Here is a 19,516-nt window from a genome sequence, read left to right on the forward strand (position 1 = left end):
CGAGACCCTTCTCTGATTCTGCCATTTACAATGTTTGCTGGATTGAACAGAGCAAACTGATTTAGAAAGCTTTATGCTTTTCTTTTTTCTAAATGCGGTTTTGTTTTTTGCACAAAATTAAACCTGATGTTCCTGGTCATGGCCAAATCACATTGGACGCTACACTTGTAGAAAGGCATGTAGCCTACATGATAGCATATTTTGGGTGGGGAAATCGGATTAGATATCCATCATTTCAATTTGTATCTTTAACAGAAATGTTCATTCTCTGTTACATCTTCATATGGGCATGAAAAGGAAACAGCCTCAGCTTGATAACACTCCTTTAAAAGGTGATATAATTAGATTAAATTAAATTATCTGGCAATTCTAGGCACCCATTGAGGTTTTCTACAACTCTAAGCACAACTTTTGTGAAGAAGCTTGTTTTCAGTTATGGGGCAAATTGTATATAATTGTTTAATCAGTACTATTCTACCATGTCGCAGAATCTTTAAAACACCTAGTGAACATCAAATTGAAAACTCCATGGACTCTAGAGTTTTTTTTTTTAAAACTTATTATTTTAAAAAGAAAGTGAAGTTAATGGTAATCAACTTGCTGATATCACAAAATTGATATGAAGATTTTGTGGAAGTTTTTCAGTTCATTTCTTTTTATTTCCCAAGAAAGCATCTTGAGTGAAAGGGTATGAACAGACATGTACATATGTTTTCAAAGAACACAGGGAAGATTGTTGTTGATGTTCAAGTGTTACATGATACAACTTATATTATCCAAAACACATTGGATATCATACTTCTACAAAGGTACCAATCTTTTACTCTGGCTAAGGTAATAAGGTTCAGAAAGGGCAGGGGACTTGACTAATGTGCAAAGGCCATGAAATAGCAAACCCCAGACCTAATGTTTCCTGGACTAATGGCCTCGTTCATTTCACACACATCATTCCACGTCCACCGTTCCCCATGTGAGAAACACTCTTTAGTGCTAAAAAGAACAAATTCAATTCAACCAATGTGCATGGAGCTCAGAGTATGTTCCAGGGAAGATGCTAAATACTACAAGCATTGCAGGCTGAATTGGCATCTGTTTTTAGGTACACAGACTTATAGGCAGGAGAACATAGCAACAGTTGGCAGTAGGCAGAGTTCTGACTGTGGGTTGTGCAGAGTTGAAGTCTCTGAAGTGTTCATGGGAAGTGGCAGCTGGGTGTTTGGAAAAGCTAGGATGGCTCTCCTGAAAGAAAGGCCGGGGCAAGCTGGGAGGATGGCCTTATCCTTCCTGAGGCTGTGACTGGCAGTTACTACAACAGAAATCAGAGAATAAAGCAGACATGTAAATTTTTCCTGATTTTTGAAGACCATGAAGCATGCTTGGGAACTGGGGCTTTAGGTAATAGGGAAAGGGCCTTTGAACACACCTGAAGATGGACACTATCCATTTCAGAAAGCCTTTCTGAGACCAGTAGGGTTGGGATTGAAGCCAGAGCAAGAGAGTAAAAGCAAGCCTGCTTAAAGTTATGGAAAGTTTATAGCAAATAATATGCCAAGAACAAAAACTACAGAAAATAGAAAACAGACCATGGGAAAAAAAATCAGCAGCTTGAGCTCTGGGTTCAGAATGCTTTTGCCTTCTCTGTCAGTATGCATGTTATTTAATCCTCAGAGCTCAGTGGGGCTACGAGTGCCCACTAAGAATGTAATATCAGGAAAATGTCAGAGGGCACTTTACAAGTCATTTATAAGTAATAAATACTTGTTGCCTTTATTTTTTATTGTTGGTGGCCTTGTGTGTACTTTCTCCCTTTAGACCTTTTTAGATATAATTGCACACAATGTTATTTGCATAAAGATCCCAACCGGAGCATTCAGACAGTCTCGTTGATATGAAGATGATTATTAATGGTGCCACAATCTTTTCTAAAACTGACTTTCATTTATTTCTAAGTATTTAGCAGAGAACTCGGGGAGAAAGAATTTTCAGTTGAAGATAAATACACCAGAGGCATCAGGCCTTGAATTTGATTTACAAGATCAGTGAGTCAAGGTTCAGCTGTTGTAATTCTAAAGTCTAAGGCTCTCTTGGCTGCTGGGTTGACCCACTGGGTCACAAAAGCCCCATACCCTCTCTAGGACTCACTTTACTGATCTTTGAAATGGGATCGAGGAGCCAATCTAAAAAACTATTCCATGGTCACCAAATATTCTTGATGGCTGAGAGCATGAAGGTTCTATCCAGGGATATTTGGAAAACACATGCAGACTCTTGATGATTGGGAATTTGCAGAACATTGGCAGAAACTAAGTTCTCTTTGCACGTCAGTTCTTAGATGTGCCCTGGTGTTCCCTTAGAAATGACTTCTCCCATTTAAGCATCATTCCTGAAAATATTCTTCCTGCCACCCTCAGCAAAGCACCTACTATGAGGTAAATGTTAAGAAATCCTATATGTGATAAAAATGTAATTCCAAAAAGAAACAAAAATGCTCTGACAGAAATCAATAGAAGATAAAAGATGAGGGGTTGCCCTGTGGCATTGCCTGAGCGGCACCACAGGTGAAGAGGACGGGCTGGTTATCCAAGACTATTCCCGGGTGTGGGAAACTGTGTGGACACGCCTTTAGAGTCATTAGTACAAAGCAACCCCCAACAGGAGGAGCATATTACACATTAGATTTTAAGGCAAGAAAGGGTATCAGGAGGCAGGTTGGACCAGAGAAGCTGCCCGCCTGCTCAGTGAGACAGACAGATCTAAGCTACAGTTCATCTGGGGATCCTTTGGTCTCCATTTTCCTGTCACTGATGTAGTGTGTGTGTGTGTGTGTGTGTGTGTGTGTGCTTGTGTGTGTTTTCATCAAATCCACACCCACATCATTCCTTCCTTTCGAGATAACGAGATAACTTCCCTAACTCCCCAACCATGTTTTGTTTTTTGTTTTGTTTTTTGGTTTTTTTTTTTTTTTTTTCCCAGCTTCCATCTCTGGCTGTCTTTAAATCCAGTGAATTTACTTGGTGTTTCCAGTATGTGACTTGGACTATATACAAATATTCACTGTACTCTGTTATTTGGGGAGTAATGATAAGGAAAAAAAAATCCCCGCAAAATCCATACAAGTTCAACTTAAAAGCATTTTCTTGAGAAAATGTTTTTGATCGAATGAATGTATGTGATGCCTGGGAGGCAGGGAGAAGACGACATAAAATGTGTGCAGAGCAAGATGCTGGGTACTTTGCTGGTGGATGCTCTCTGGCTAACTTCTTTAGCTGCTCCTTTTCAGGGTCCCAGATGTATTTGAAAGATGAGCACATTCATACAGATCACACACACACACACACACACACACACACACACACAAACAATATTAAATGATAGATGTCCTTTCACATACTAGCAGCTTTTCTAGAGCTGTGGTAGGGAGCTGATTAGCACTGCCTGTATGTGAAAGCTTTCTTTCTCAAGGTATGGTTCTGTCACTGCCCAGGGCTACTGTCACCATTAGTCCATAGCTGCTCACTGCTATGCTCAGCGGAAGCCATCAGAATAAACCTGGGATCCATGGAATGGGGGGCGTGAAGTGGGAGGGAACAGCAGGCTTGTTTCAGAATTACCCACAGCACTCCAAATTGTGTTTGAACAGAAGTTTTAGAATTTCCTCTATTCACTCCCTCCCTTCTCCCATCTTTTGTCAGCTGCTATCTCAGTTTTGTGGCTGTGAAACCTCCTTTCTCCCTTTCGGAGAACTCTTCTTGATTTGGATCTGAGACAGCTGTTGCTTGGTGACAACTAGCAATTCCTGCTAATGGGAGCCATATAAATCCTCAACTTCCCTCAGCTCTTGTCAAAGATGTGGGTGAGGGTGAAGTGTGGCAGCAGCCTCGTCTTTGTCCCTCAGTGGGTGAGCTATTGGGTTCCCATGGCTGTCCTTCGAAATCACCTGGGAGATTTGTTTTCAAACTCTTGCTTGACATCGATGTGTGTTTTGATAGAAGGTTGATGCATACGTGAATCCACAACTTTTTTGATTTATTATCATTGTGAGCTCATCACTCTTTCCTTTAAATTAAAACTCCCTCCAGATGGGAATCTCTGACACAGATTTATTGATCTGCAATAAAACCTCACTCATAATCTCTACAGATGCCCATTCATCTTCTCTAGAAAGAGGCTTCATTACTCTGGATGTCCAAAGAATGAAAGCAAGAAGCTAACTTTCTCCTTCTGTTCCCTCCTGCCCCTCCTCTACTCTGTGCTCCCTCTTTCTCTGCCCATCCACTTTTCATGAGCTCATCAGAATACTCTCTTTCCTTGTCTCCCCAAGTCTTGCGTTTTTCTGGATTTTTCTGCCTACCAGCTCTAGAGATACCCTGCATGTTGTGCGTATCCCTAAGCTGAATCTGTTTGCCTCTGGGTAGCAATAGCCTATCTTTCCATCTACTCCGTCCAGATGGTTTGTGTATTCCTCTCTGGACAGACCACAGTGGATTCTGGTAAATGAATGATATCATTAGACAAAGGAGACCTGAGCAACCAGGCTGATAAAAAACAGTACAAGCAGCAGGTGGGTAGTCCTTGGTCTGTGTGTGAGGAGGGTAACTATGGATAAAGAATGCTTACTACTCTGTATTTTGTTGGGTCCAAAGAGCCCTCTGATTTATTGCCTAGGAGATATTCTGGAGAGTACACAGCATTGAGTATGCTTCCACTGGTCAGCAGATGGTTTGGTCCTCGTGCCAGAAAACAAGAGAGGGAGCTTCTATCTCAGACCCAACAGAAGGAAGGGCAAAAGGACTTTCCGAACGATCAGATGGATTGCCTAGTCAGTTCAGTGGAGTATCTCTTCACAATGCTGAAATTCCCTTGCATTTCTCTGCTGGAACAAATGCACATAAATTATCTGCTCTAGTAGCTTTCAAGTGTATTGTCATAATACACTGGCACGTGTGGTCAGCTGTATGGTGTAATCCACTGTGCCAGCATGCCACAAGTAATGTGTACCTTCTGACAGGAAAACACTGACAATAACAAGTGAAGTAGTTGAAAATAGTGATTAAAATATATTTATAGTTATATTCACAGAGATGACATCTCCATTCACATGAGCTCTGATACTCTGACTTGATTAGGACTTGGAGGTAGTTAAGAGCTAACCTGAAAGAAACTGCCGCTTATACAGAGGGTGTGATAGACAGGCAGCTAATAACTATCACTGAGACTTGGGAGTTAATCTCCTGATATAGCTTTAATAGGGGAAGGCAATCCTTGGAAAACCTCTTAGTTCATACATCACCGTGTCCTGATTACACAATAGAGGACACAGCCTCATAACCCTATTTAAAAATAGTCAAGTTCATAACCCAGAGCCAAGTGGCAATTTCCAAATTGAAAGCCAGAGTTTAAACACAAGGGTACAAATCAACAATTCCATGTGCACCTTCCTTCCACTGACCACTGCCTCCTCCAGCAGGCAGGCATGAGGAGCATGGGGCAGGAGCCAGGAACAGGTGGAGAGAATGAGTTGAAAATGAATCACCATTTATCACTGTAATCAGGAAGCTACCCCAAGCAGGTTTAATCACCCCGTGCAGGGAGGGATGCAGAGCCAGTTTATGGTTTACAGTGAGCAGGCTGACACAGCTGATTGATGTCAAATATGTCATGATGTATATTGTAAAGCAGGGAGATTTAATGGTGTAACTCTATGGCAGGCTCAGAAGAGAGTTGCTGCAGAGCAGGGAGTGATGGATGAGCTCATTTACATGTAAAATTGCCAATGGCATTGACAGCACTGGTATGTGAGGGGAAGATAAGAGGCACATAGCAAGATTCACTCTTGTCATAGTATTGGAATATTAAAATACAGCTGCGCCAGCATCTGGAATTTGCAATGTTTTTTTTTTTTTTTTAAGATATAATTATTTTTCACCTTTTAGCCCTGAGATAATCTACATCTTTCATGAGGTTTTCTAGAAGTCTCTATGCCATCCCCGTGTGAACCGTGTATAGTAGTAGATGCTGGAATGAAATTCAGTTGAATGAGGTTGTTAGTTAACAAGAACATTTGATTATTTTAACCCATTCCCAGGCAAGTGACCCCATACTAGGCAAGAATGCAGGCTGGCTTTGAAACTCATTTTGTGTCCTCTAATCTCTGGCCTTCTCATTGTCTTTTCTGCCTTTTTGGGGGTCAGGGGGGATCTTTGACTCTTTTTTGTCTCCTCTCCCCTCTCTTATTTCCACTTTTAAGAGGGCTGTCATTATCATGTGTGGGTGAATATCTAGTATATATTAGAATATGAAAACGGATGGATCCTTTCAGTGGATAATGAGGTTTGGATCAACTCCAGTTTAACATTCAGGCACGAGGATTTACTCTTGAACCTAAGTTGTTCGGCTGAAAAACCACTTCCATTTTTGTCAACTCACAGTAGAGAAAATATTGTAGCGATAGAGTTGGCCTGCCTGCTTTTCCTCCCTCACTGCATCCCTCCACCTTCTCCCCCACCTCCTTCATACTAAATACAGCATGGGTTGTACTAAATATTTGGGATATAGTGAATGATACACTAGGGTCAGAACACAGGACACGAAGGAGAAAAAAGACTAAATGCCACCGCTTGAGGGGTGGCCGCCATATGTGCCTGGGAGGTATCCTGGAAATGCCAAGACCATTAAGGGAGTTGAGGTGGCTGTCAAATAAACAGGGAGCATTTCAGCAGAATTTACCTCTACAGCAAGCCTGCAGGTAACAATGTGAGAGAGCGTAAAGTGGAGAGGTAAGGTTACACAAGAGAAAACAAAATTCAAAACCATGGTGAATATTTCCATTGTCAGACAGGCTGTAGCAAGGTTGAGAACACATAACAATGAGAAAGCAATGGAAAAAGTGTATGAAAAGGCATAGTCAAGAGAGATTAAGAAATCGTTTTATTTAAAGAGCCTCACTGTACCTGTATAAAGTATGGACCTTTTTATAGCAAAAGACTCTTTGGTATCTATTATGGTGCTGCAGATTTGCCTTGTGTGTGTGTGTTTGCCTTTAGTGAGTTGTTTCTTATTTCTCTATGTTCTGATCAACTGTGCATAACAGAAGCTCTATTGGTGATAATAAAAGTTCTCATCAAAGCCACACCATTGTGGCTGTTCACTGTAATTAAACACTCATTATAAAGACTGATGATGGTCCCCAGGTTCTTCAGCTCTGGCTGATGTGTCTTACATAGGTTCAGAAACCAGATGATTGCTAGCCTAAATTATCTGTTTCACACGTGAATAGTACCCACACTTTGTGACTCAGTCTTTTGTTTCATCTCTTCAGGTACATGTGTAGAGAACTTACTAAGTTCAAAGCCATCTCCTCGGTATTCGAGTGGCAGAGATGCACAGTAGAAGACGTTCTCACGAGTGACTGGTGGATGACTGCCAATACTTTTGTAATTATTCTCTACCGATGGGTGGAGTTTAGGAAGTACGGGAACATATGACCTTTTCAAGGGAGGTTTGCAATACTCAATAGAAGAGATATCTAAGCTTTTGAATAGTTAGGAGTTCTCAGTGAGTAGATTTTGCAGAAGGAGTAGCTAAGGGCTTTACTGGAAATGATATACATACGAAGAAAATCAGAATTTCCCTATAGCAAAATCAAAATGATGCTAAATTTGTTGCACTCATTCTACAAAGACTTATTCCATAAAAATTGTTAGCTATACCACTATTTACATAAAGATATTGACCATGTAGGGCAGTAGTTAGCACCAGAATCTTTGGGATTACAGAGATCTGTTTTCACATTTCACCCGTGCCCATTAAGTGTTGTGTGACCTTGGGTGAGTCACTTCGATCCTTCGCTCTCAGTTTTCCATCTACAGAAGAGCTGCTTGGGAGAACTCAGAGTGTCAACGGAGGAAGAGGCCTTAGCTTAGCGTTAAGTCCACAGGAAGAGCTAGATAAATGTTAGCCATGTATGATTAATATTATTATTACCATCTGTCATTTAACACCTAATGAAGCATTGAATGAACCACAACCTAGTGACTTTGTAGAGCTAATATGCCTCCTGGAGACCTTAATAGAGCACTCTTCTCCTGTCTCTTCGGAAAGAACGTGGTCCTCTTGCAATAAATCACCAATGCAAAAGTGGGTTTGCATGGTCCCTATTCTCTGCTGCCACTTGGGTCTGAGTCCAATTATTTTGCCCTCCTCCCTGGCACTTCCCGTTCTGGCTACTCAGCTGAAAACTTCATGAGTGTGCAGTTTACTTCCTCTTCCAGATCATTAACAAAGCTGCTATGAAAGCCGGCACCTGGCTCTCCTCCCCCAGCTTCCCCCTAGGTGCCTTTCCAGCTGGTTCTCTGCTGAGCCAGACTGTGAGTCTACACCAATAGGTTCTCTTTTGCACATTAGCTCGTCCATCATGGAAAGGAAAGTCCTGGAACCCTATCATGCTCTGTATATGGAAAGGAAAACAAAACAACTGTCAATGGTCTGGATCCTAAGGCAGTTCCTAAGGTTCTCTCTGTTTTTTTAGGCAATTTAGAGAAAAGCAGCTACCATAGAGGAGTGAGAGGTGAACACATTTTTTTACGATGACTTGTAGTCTTGCAACTTGTCCTATACACCTCCACATCCCTCAGTCCTGGGGATGCAGCACTAACCACTGTTTTTCGTTCTGTGATGTTGTTACACCACACATATTGTCCAGGCTAGAAACTGGATTATTTTTTCTTGATTTCCTTTCTTCTGCATCACTGCTAACCGTCACCAAGTAAACCCTGGTAATGCCACCTTTTAATTTCTCCTGCATACTAACCCTAGCACTCTTCAGTTCCTCTGGCTCCTGGTTCCATCACTATACCAACACCACAACAAGGGTTTCCAATCTTTCTTGTGATTGGTCTCTTCAAATCTTGTTTTCCACTTGCTAATCAGACCTTTCAAAATACAAATGAAGTCATATTGCTCACCAAATACAAATGCTTGCAAGGCTTTCAGCTACTGCCAGAGTCTAGTCAAACTAGATTTAGAAGTATTTTCATGAGTCTTTTATCTCCTATACCCTTTCTGTCCTGGTCCCATCCTGATGTCCACTGACACCAGCTACCTGCTTTCTATCCCCTCACCAGCAGCAGCATGTGACTGTCTATGAACTCTGACCCTTCTGTTCTCAGTAGACCTTCTCCAGGCCAGTCCAGTAAGTGCTCAGTATGCATTGGAGGTTCTTCATGAATATTTCTAAGGGTAGAACTGAAGTCAATGTAGAAACATCATCTTCCTTCCTAAGATCTCTTCATTGCACAGGAAATGGATGGCTTGGTACCTGCCACCCACCCCCAAGTGCCTTCCCAACACCTGCATCTCTCCCTAGTGTGTCCTCTGATCAGGACCCAATCTCTCATTTTCTCAACTTGACAGCCAGCAGAAGGGCCTAAATTAGGATATTTTCCACTGGCAGTTTGAGTAAGCACTGGCTGAGCTGACCCTGATAGAAATGCTTAAGGAGCTTTGAGGGAGGATTAAGCAACTGCCTTTAATCTGCCTTCCTTCTGGGTGGTGTTCGGAACAGATCCTGTCCATGGGGCCGGGATGAAGCCCCATCATCTCAGTGGGTTTTCCAAGGAGGAATGCCTAGGGCTGAGGAGAGATGCTTGTGCCAAAGGCAGGCCTGTTTTCCTCTTAATATCCCAAGAATAAATCCAACTTCTATTTTTTTCCAATGTTCCATTCAGAGAGTACTCTAGTTTGCTTCTCTAGTGCTATAATAAACACACTGACCAAAAACAACTTGGGAAGGGAAAGGAAGGGAAGGGGAGGGAAGGGGATGGAAGGGAAGAGTATATATTAGTTTACAGGTTATATTCCATCACCCAGGGAGGTCATGGCAGGAGTTGGAGGCAGGGAATGAAGCAGGATGAGTGGAGGAAGTCTCTGGCTTACTCTCCATTGTTCACTCAACTTGTTTTTAAATACAACCCAGGACCTCCTGCCCAGGAGCGGGACTGCTGACAGCAGCGGGGCAGGGGAGTTCTCCCACACAAACTATCAAAACACCCCTAAGGTCTAGTGTACAGGCTAAGGCAATGGAGAGAATTGCTTGGTGGGTGTTTGCTCTTCCCAGATAAGCACAATTTGTCTCAAACTGACAAAAGCTAAGCAGCAGCAGAGAAGTTGGTAGTTGTGGATCACGTGACAATCAAGCACATCCTAGATGTGGATGAGCAGAAAAGTAAATTCCAGCAAATCCTAGAAATGAGAGAGCAGAAGAGTGTATTCCAGATAACGCCACGTGGCCCCGTGGCCCTCGGAAGAGTAGTCACTCCTAACAAAGGCATCTCAGTGACAAAGTTGAATCAGCATGATGCTTTCACAAGTATCATGGCTTGGTCTTGAAGACCCCCATACTGGGGAGACCCTTTCTCAAGTCTCAGGAAATCACGACCACCCAAAAATCACAAGAAACCATACCTGGATGCAATCAGCAGAGGTTTATTAGGGAAGAAAGCTGGCAGCCAGCGGTCTCACCACGCACTCACGCAGGAGTGGGGTTCGACCCCAACTTCCAGTCCATGGAGGGTTTTAAAGGGAAAAACCACAAACCAGAGGAGTGGGGAGGGGGTGAGGGGTTGCCAAGGATACATAACAAGAATAGTGAAACATTCCAGAGAAACCCACCCTGAATGGTTAGTGTCATGTGGAAATCACCCTGTATTCTTCTCAAAAGTGTGGTTTTTATCATGTCATTGTGTCCTATCCTGCCATTACCAACTATTTCAGATTAACTATCTTCCGGCCCCACCTAGGTGGCAGCATCTTTAGCTGTAGTCAGGAATGTGTCTTCCTGCCTTGGGCCTCTCCCACCCATAGGTGGGCCTACTGCTTGAGACTTGACGAATGTAATTCATCCAGCAAGTGTCCTGGGGTATGAAGGCCTGAAATCTTATTTTCAGTTCTGAGTTCTGGGACCTGCATTTTTCAGCCCAGGTCTAAGGGCAAAGAAATCTACACATATTTCATAAAATGGCCTTTATAATTTTTCACTCTACAGTCTAAGGTAACAATGCATACTCCTCTGTCCCCTCATCTCCCCTAAATGACCTAGCATGATACTGTCTTAAGAGTCTTGAAAGAGAATATAATTTTATTTTAGATTTATTTTATTTTTTAATTGAGGACGTGTGTGCACATATGAGTGCAGATGCCCAGGGAGGCCAGAAGAGAGCAGCAGATCCCCTGGAGCTGGAAGTACAAACAACTTTCTGCTATCAAAAAAAAAAAAAAAAAAAAAAAAAAAGCTATGAAGTACAGTCTTTGAGAGCATTAATCACTGAGTGACAGATGTAGTGTTTTTGTAGAGCCCTGGGGTATGTCCTTTCTTGAACATACCATATTTTAGAAGCTTTGTTAATATGAATCTAAGAACAAAAGTAGTGGAAAACTGAGACAAAAAGGTTTTGTTGAATAATAAATTTAGAGAATGAATTTAAAGATTATTTATTTTAACTCATCATTGACAAGTTAAAGCCTCTGGGTCTCAGGAACTTTCCCCCAAATCATATAATACCAGAAATGGATTTTAATTCCACCTGGCTTACTTTTAGCCACAACAAATTTATAGACTTAAGAAAGTAAGGATTTTACAGGTCTTTGTCTTTGCTACGTAGTAGCCCTATGTAGTACCAGAGTTATATTTTTGTACATCCTTTGAGAAACTTTTCAACTGGGGACTTAGGCCTAGTGTTTTACTTCAAAGATCTAAATCTAGCAGTGCATACCACACAGGACCTGTCCTGTTCACAGTAAGCGCATAAATGTTGAACCTGTCTATTTTATGTTTAAGCTGGCTGGATTTTCAAGAGCTTAGTAATTACAAATATTTCCTCTAATTTATCCAGACATTGTTAGCTATTTTCTTTCTTTCTCTTGTGATGTGGCATCCATCTCCAAACACATCTGACTTGTGATACAGTCTGTGAGGGGATTTGAAAGCCAAAGCCAGGACCACATGGAGATCTGTCTTCTACTCTTGATTGAGCTGAGTCCAGTCCGGCATTTTTGATGTTAACTTTAGTAGGTTAGGCAAGCCTGGCTGTGGATGTCTCCTGTTTTACATTCCTGTCCAGGCTGCTCTGCATACTTTTTAATCCCTAAAAGACTTGAGTGCATCATTGTACTTCTGCATTAATAATGTATCTGATTCATTGCTACTGTACCCCAAACCATAGGACCACAGGGTATACACCTGACATTTAAGACTAAGGATTGTTTGACATAGAACAGAATGTTGTTGAATCTAAGACTCATCTTTAGAGAGTACGGAGAAGTGAAGATTAAATGGATGGTACTGCTTTTAAGCAAACAAGTGGCTGACCCTCAAATCGCCCTTTCTTTTTCCTCAGCCTGACCTTGAGATACCCTTGACATTGCATGGCAACTCAATGACAGCTCCCAGCAAAGGTGCCAGCCTCAAACCCCTCCATGCTGCTGCAGCTGTGCGGTGTCTCGGCACACATTCACACCAGTAGCAAGGAAGAAGGATCTCTATGTCCTACATCACCCAGCTTTGTGTGCAGCAAGCACTGGGTCTGTAGCATCTTCATAGGTGTTGTCTGGGAAGCAGACGGTAGGTCTTTCCCCCTAGTGCCCTTTCCTGATGTTCCTTTAGCTTTACCTTTCAGAGAAAACACACTGTCCAGCATGGAGGGCTAGGCCACCTCTTTTAGTTAGCAATAATTACCAGCCCTCCCTGCCCTGACTTGAGGCTCTCTGCTGCCCATATGTCATTAGCTCATACTGAATGACTGCTCAGTATTTCCCTAACCCCACAGGAACTGCAAAAGGCCTGGAGGCTGGTGCCAGCTGCTGCTGCTGGGTTTGAATTGTACCACTTACTGTCTTTGTAAATAAGGGAGAATCCCCTGACTGCTCTTTCTTCCAAGTGGAATTCTCACCACCAGCAACACCGGAGATGATGGACTTGGGGGCAGGAAGCTTACAGCACTCCTGTTCTGTACACATTAGCAGCTTTTAGCACCCACCAGTAATCGACTGACACAGTCTGTGAGGGACAGTGGGCTCAAATAGCCCTCCTCGCTGCAGAAGCCACCTTCACGCTGCACTGCTTATTCATCATGACTTCTAGGGAATAAATTCAAGAGAAAAAAATCTTTTTCTGTCCTGTCAGTGTCTCTGGTATCTCTTCACAGGGCACCACAACTATGGGCCTATGTGATGTGAAGCCAGACTCTAGCTACTGACTTTAGTCAATGGGAAAGCCTTACTTAGAAGAGAAGAGAGCCTGCAATGGAGTCAGAAAGATTTCCACCCTGTGACATAAACTAAAATATTCCTCATCGTAAATGTATTCTTCCTGTAGGAGGAGTCATATCTCTCTTGGTGCTAAAGTCATGACTGTGCTTGTTGATAGATCCCTGGACCTGTGTAGAAGGATTCAGATGGTAGAAATCATCCAACTTATATCCAGTGAAGCACTTTCCAAAGACAAGCCACTCATTACAATGGCATTCATTCATTTGTTCATTCATCCAGCAACTGGAAATATGAATAAGTATGATGTTTAAAGGCCTGATGCTGCAGCACTGTTTCTATTTCTTACGTATCGTAGCCATGGCCTGTGTATCTGTCCCTCTATAGAGCATCTATTTAGAGTATAACAGGCTCTGTAACTGTGTCTCTGCCTCCTCCTAGGTCCTACAGAAAGTGCATCTTTGATCTGCTCATAGATGCACAGCACTCAAAAGAAGCACTCAGGAAACATTTATGCCATCTGTTCTGTATAGGTTATGGGTTATGGAATGTTCAGGTCACAAAACTTTCAAACACGGGGATACCACAAAAAGCTAACATTTCTCCACTTTGGGACTGGAAGTTGAAGTGTAGTAGAAGAACACTTGCCTAGCAAGCTCAAGACCCCACATTCAGTGCCCAGTTCACAAGAACACCTCCTCCTTCTCCTTTCAACTGTTTAGGACCCTGCAATTGAGAAAGTTTAATTTACTTACGCAGAGTCAGAAAGCTAATTACCGGCAGGAGCGAGATCAGACTCTGTAGGTCCTCACTGTTGCCTGGCTGTTCTTTCTGTTCTGCAAGGCTATGACCCAATGTATTCAGAATTCAATGTATTCAATGAATACCCGAGCATTCAGATGATGAAGAACAAATAACTACCCTGTCCAAAGATGTTCATCTCCAGCCACATCTAGAGTCCCTCAAGGGGCCATGCAAGCTATACAAGCCTGGGTATCCCTCTTAAACATTAGTGTACTTGGCTTGGGTCCATGCCTGAACATCCGAGCTGTTACAAAGCGCAGTGAATGACTTTGTATTGGTCTTGGGAAGAAGAGAATGGACTTGTCACTCACCTGTCTCACTACTATGTACCCATTTTTCCATCAGCCTATTCCCACTACACATTTCCAGAGACGCCACTTTGGCATGAACAAAGCACACAAAATGTCTCCGGAGTCGTCCGTATCCAATGTCAGAAAGATTCATCCCAGCCCTGAGTACACTGTTAGTGCTTTTTAAATGTCTTACTCAGTTACTAAACGTCACTAACGGGGAGGATTAGTGAGCACGCCCACGAGAGCTTGTGGCTTCCATTTCTAAGCCTGCCTTGTGCACAAGCCGTTCAAGGCTCTGCTACCCTCCGATGGAACCATGTCTGTGTTGAGGACTGTGACAGAAAGCCACCAGGGACTCATTTTCCTTTATTTACTTTTAATTATAATTTTCCTGTGTGGCTCTGCCCTCCCGTGAGAGCCCAGCACCCTGTTAATGGGATTATGTGGTCTGAATGCCTCTGCGCACGTGCACACCGCTCCTCTGCCTCTGAATTTCACCCAGATAATTGATTTCTGTCTGTTCTCTGACACTTGCCTTCATGGCACGGGATGTTATTAGGGCCTTTGTTCCATTTTTGAGTGACAAAGCCTTTACAAGCTAGCCAAGCAAAGGCAATTGTTGCATCTCTCACTTTTCTTATTAACTAACAGGCGGCTTGAAACCCGCTGAGAGAAATAATAACATAAGCGTCTGCTTTGGGAGCAAAGTGAGTCCATTCAACCACAACAGCTTGGTGAGATTAACAAGGGCTGCTCCCTCCCGCATCCCCCAGAACCTCCGCTCCCACAGTGCCCTCCATCTTCAGTCTCCTTCTGCTATTCCCCCATACATCTCTGTCTGCCTATAGACACTCCTAACAGCGGACCACCAAAGCCAGTGGTCCACTGATAAACGGTGTTGTCTGGCTTCCAAGTGGCATCAGAATTTTCCTGGTGGCCAAGTGTGTGTGTTCTCGTCTCTCTTTTCCTGGATAAAGATTACTGTCTATTACTTTGGGTGCTGATGGTATTTCCGTGTTTCTGTGTTTATCATCATAGCTCTGGACACACAGTGGCCATCATAACAGTGGAGACATAATGCCCATCCCACCTGTAGATACACAGTATCATTATAGCTGTAGAAACACAGTGGTCATCCTACCTGTGGGTATGCATTGATCATCATAGCTATGGATATCCAGTAGTCACCCTGTAACTGAAGGAAGATATTTCCAAACTTATCATGTGTTCTGCATGCTTGGTATATATGACATATATGCCTACTTTATGGGAAACTCTTCAAAGTGAGGACTATACCCATATAGTGACTCTAAATGTCAGAGTTCACAGCTCAGTGGTAGTCTCACAACCTTGTTGGAAGATAATTTAGATAAAAAAAGAACACTTTTAGAAAACTTCACTAAGCATATCATTTCTAAATGGATAGTATAATTGAATTTATTTCTTGGTATTTCCTAGAGGATGGATCCCTGACTCATGGATATCAAAGCCTGGGGATGCTCAGTTTCTTTTACAAACTACCATAATGTTTACATACAGCTTAAAAACATCCTCCATTGTGAGAGTGAAGGTGTATAGGTGAGGTTTGTGTGTGTGTTGTACACGTGTTCATGTGTGTGCCCAGGCTGCCTCAGTACTCATGATCCTTCTGCCTCAAACTACCAAGTGTTCTGGGAAAAAGTCTGAACCCTCACAGCTAGCCACTTGTGTACTTAAAATCATCTCTAGATCACTTGTAACAATTAACATCATGTAAATGCTATGTCAATAACTCTTCTCTGTTATTTTGAGACTCCTACCAGGAGAAATCTGCATTTTTCATTACAGGAACGGCTTGGGAAGGGGTTGTTGGTTTATTTTGTTTTGATGACTTGCGTTTTGCACCAGGGATCAACTCCAAGGTATTTTGTACATATGACACATGTTCTTCCACTAGCTACATCCCACCCCTCTTCTTATGGTTTTGGGCTGTGGTTGCTTGAGGCTACGGATTCAGAGGCTCAATGATAGATGATTATAAATCAAATATTCAAATATGTGAGTCAGCACCTTGACCCTTATCATATTTGCATATTTTTATTAGGTAAAGGCACACTTCTTACCTAGTGAAAACTCAGGAATAGTAACAGGCTTATACATACCCCTTTAAGGGATAGAAGGCACGTTGTGAGCCCAAAGTCATTGTATGCTATAGTACATAAAGCTATAATGTTCCTGTCATTTTCTCCTTCCAAGCTCCCCATGTTTTCTCATGCTGTTGTCTCCTCTTTGTCATCCCAAGTACCTGTACTGCCTTTGTTTCTATTTTCTTTTCTTCCTACCCTGCTTCTTCCCCATCCCTCTCTCCTCATTGCCATGGCCCCCTGGCCCTTCCACAATTCATCAACCTGTCCCCCAAAGATCCTTGTACAGCTATTCTTGAATGAATGATCACTGTGAAGAATAGAATTGTTAAAATGCAACGATGTTTTCCATGCACCAATGTGTAAAACGTACAACAATAAAGAAGAATGGCACTAAATGAATTATGGGTTTAAAAAAAAAATACAAATTACCAACCTGTCAAATGCTATTGATGCTAGAATCAGTAGGAAGAATAAGACTGTGTGTACAGAGGGAGCTTTTTCTCCTTTTGTAAAGCAAATACCAGCCTTTGTAACAGCTGGTTTCAGTGTCTTGAATGAGTAACTGATAAAAGCAAGGGAAGTAGGGACGTCTCCAATGAATCATTTTTCATTGTGTCACTGGAACATGTTACTTTTGTGTGGAGTTCAAATGTGTTCTAATACTTGAGTGAAGGGCTCATTGCTTTCCTTTGGCTCAATCGTATCCTATAGGAGCAGGCAGATGAGAAAGGGAAAATTATGAAAACGAAAGTAGAAACGGAGGTGGGTTTTCAATATTCAGAGGCTGATTTGCATACCAGATAAAAGCAGGTTTGACAGGAAAGCCACATCCATAGAGAAATGCCTCATCTCCATGAGTAGATTAAAAGGCAGAATGCATTTGGGTGGAGGACAGTCATCACACTCTCTGTTCACTCCTTTTGTCTTCCCTCCATCCGTCCTTCCTTTGTTTTCTTTCCTTTCTTCTTCCTTCTCTCCTTCCTTTTTCCCTCTCTCCCTTCATTTTTTCCTTCTCTTCTACATCCCATCTATCCATCTTTCCTTCTTATCTCTATTTTTCTTTCCCTTTCTCTTTTGATGCCAAGACATGAAAGAATAGGGTAATTCTTCCATAGAATTGGCAAAAAAATTAATATTAGAAAAAATTTTTTGCCTAGGAAGTGAGATATAATAATGGTATAGTGATATGGACTAATCACAAGACAACCTGAAGACAGGAAATTCTTTATTAACTGATAAAGGATTATTTTCTTCTTGTTCCCTTGAGTGAAAATGGTCCACATAAGATCATATATTTGGATATTTGGTTCCCAGTTAGTGGAACAATTTGGGAAGAATTAGGAAGTATGGCCATGTTGGAGGAGATGTGTCACTGAGGTAGGGCTTGGAGGTTGCAAATATTTATGCCATCTCCAGTGGGCTCTCTCTTGTGGCTGTGGGTCAAGATGTAAGCTCTCAACTGGGCATGGTGGTGTGTGCCTTTAATCCTAACACTCAGGAAGTAAAGGTGAATCTTTGAGTTTGAAGTCAGCTTGGTTTACATAGAGAGTCCAGGACAGCTAACACTATGCAAAGAAACCTTATCTTGAAGAACTAACCAACCAACCAACCGACCAAACAAACAAACAAAAACAATACAAAAAAAACCAAAAAAAAAAAACCCAAACAAACAAACAAACAAACAAAAAAACCCAAACTAACCAAACAAAAAGATGTGAACTCTCAGTTACTCTTCTAAAGCCATGCGCCTACTTGATGCCATGCTCTCTTCCATGATGGTCGTGGACTCTAAGCCTCTGAAACTATAAGCCTCTAATGAAACTCTTTCACAGCAATATAAAAGTACTTAAGACACTTTTGCAAACAACTCAAAAAGCAAACTTACCTACTGAAGGCTGAGCAAATTCTATGCAGGTTCTCATCCTCCAGTCAGTCACATTATTTTTTTTTAAATTCATTGAAATCTTTGGTTTGTCTTTCACAGGAAGAGTCCATGACCATTAAGCATAAAATTAGAGGTTTGGAATAACGATATAATAAGCAGTCTAGCTTTCTTGGCTCAGAAGAAATGCAAAGTATAACCTGGTTACGTGAAGGATCTCCTGACAACATCTGATGATCTTTCTTAAATATTTGTGGTTTTTTTTTTTTTTTTAATCTTCTGACAACTATTGGTAACAGTTCTAGTCTTTGAAAATGCTTTGAAAACTTCAGGTAAAGAGAAATGTAAAAGCAGATATTTCTACTGTATAACTTAACCGAAGGGAGCTCTTCTGTATCATATTCGCAAACTCTCTGAATTTTTTTCTAATTACTTCAATGTATGTTGCTTAAATGGGAAAAAATCAGGGATACAAAATAATTTTTGTTACACTATAGATGACACCCAAATATAAACAGTTGCTACTTTGGCCCATGTACCTATTTAAAACATCCAAATACAGGAATTTAAACCCGAAGAGGAGATGCATAGAAAACTCCAATTTCTGTTTCTTCTTTTTGCTGTTCAACACTGTGTATGATTATAGTGTTGGTTGCATTTAAGTGCTTTGTTTTCCCCTGGGTTACAAACATCTAAGGGAGGAGGGAGGGGAGGGGATGAAGAGAATTGAAAAGAATTCTCAAAAGGCATTGTGAAGCACATCAGCTGAGCAGTGAGTTCGAAATGAATCTGAGGGAGACACACTTAATTTCCTTTCACATAGGCTTGAGGCTGAACAGAAAGACTTACCGGGAATAACTGTATTTACCAGGAATGGCAAATTGTAATGAGTCCTTAGTGTAGGAGAAACTAATCTAGGCCATTCGGTAGTAATTATCCCTTCCCCTTGTGCAGCATGTTGCGGTCCATCATTCCTACACTAGCAACATAATTCTGCCACAAAAATATTGGCTGAATACTCACTCAGTTCCCAGCATGGTGCATATTTTTGGAACATAAGATTCAAAGGAGTCACAGCCCCTACTGTCAGTGGGTCACATTACATGAGAGGAAAGTGTAGAACAGTAGGCAATTAATTCTGCTTGGGGTCA

General features: G+C 41.8%; 1 protein-coding gene across 8 annotated transcripts in view; it reads left to right on the forward strand.

Annotated features, from left to right (window-relative positions):
- Nucleotides 1-19,516, forward strand: part of Ntm (neurotrimin) — a 940,612-nt gene that overhangs the window by 428,945 nt on the left and 492,151 nt on the right. For 4 of the 8 annotated variants that reach the window (XM_076939684.1, XM_076939685.1, XM_076939686.1 and 1 more), the window contains exon 1: nt 12,457-12,616. The exons of the other annotated variants lie outside the window; for them this stretch is intronic. In XM_076939684.1, coding sequence (XP_076795799.1) covers nt 12,472-12,616 — 145 coding nt within the window. In that variant the 5' untranslated portion in view covers nt 12,457-12,471. Of the gene's footprint in view, nt 1-12,456; nt 12,617-19,516 lie in introns of those variants that run through there. 8 annotated transcript variants of the gene reach the window in all.

This window comes from Arvicanthis niloticus, chromosome 8, assembly GCF_011762505.2.
Source record: "Arvicanthis niloticus isolate mArvNil1 chromosome 8, mArvNil1.pat.X, whole genome shotgun sequence".
Classification (NCBI taxonomy): Eukaryota; Metazoa; Chordata; class Mammalia; order Rodentia; family Muridae; genus Arvicanthis; species Arvicanthis niloticus.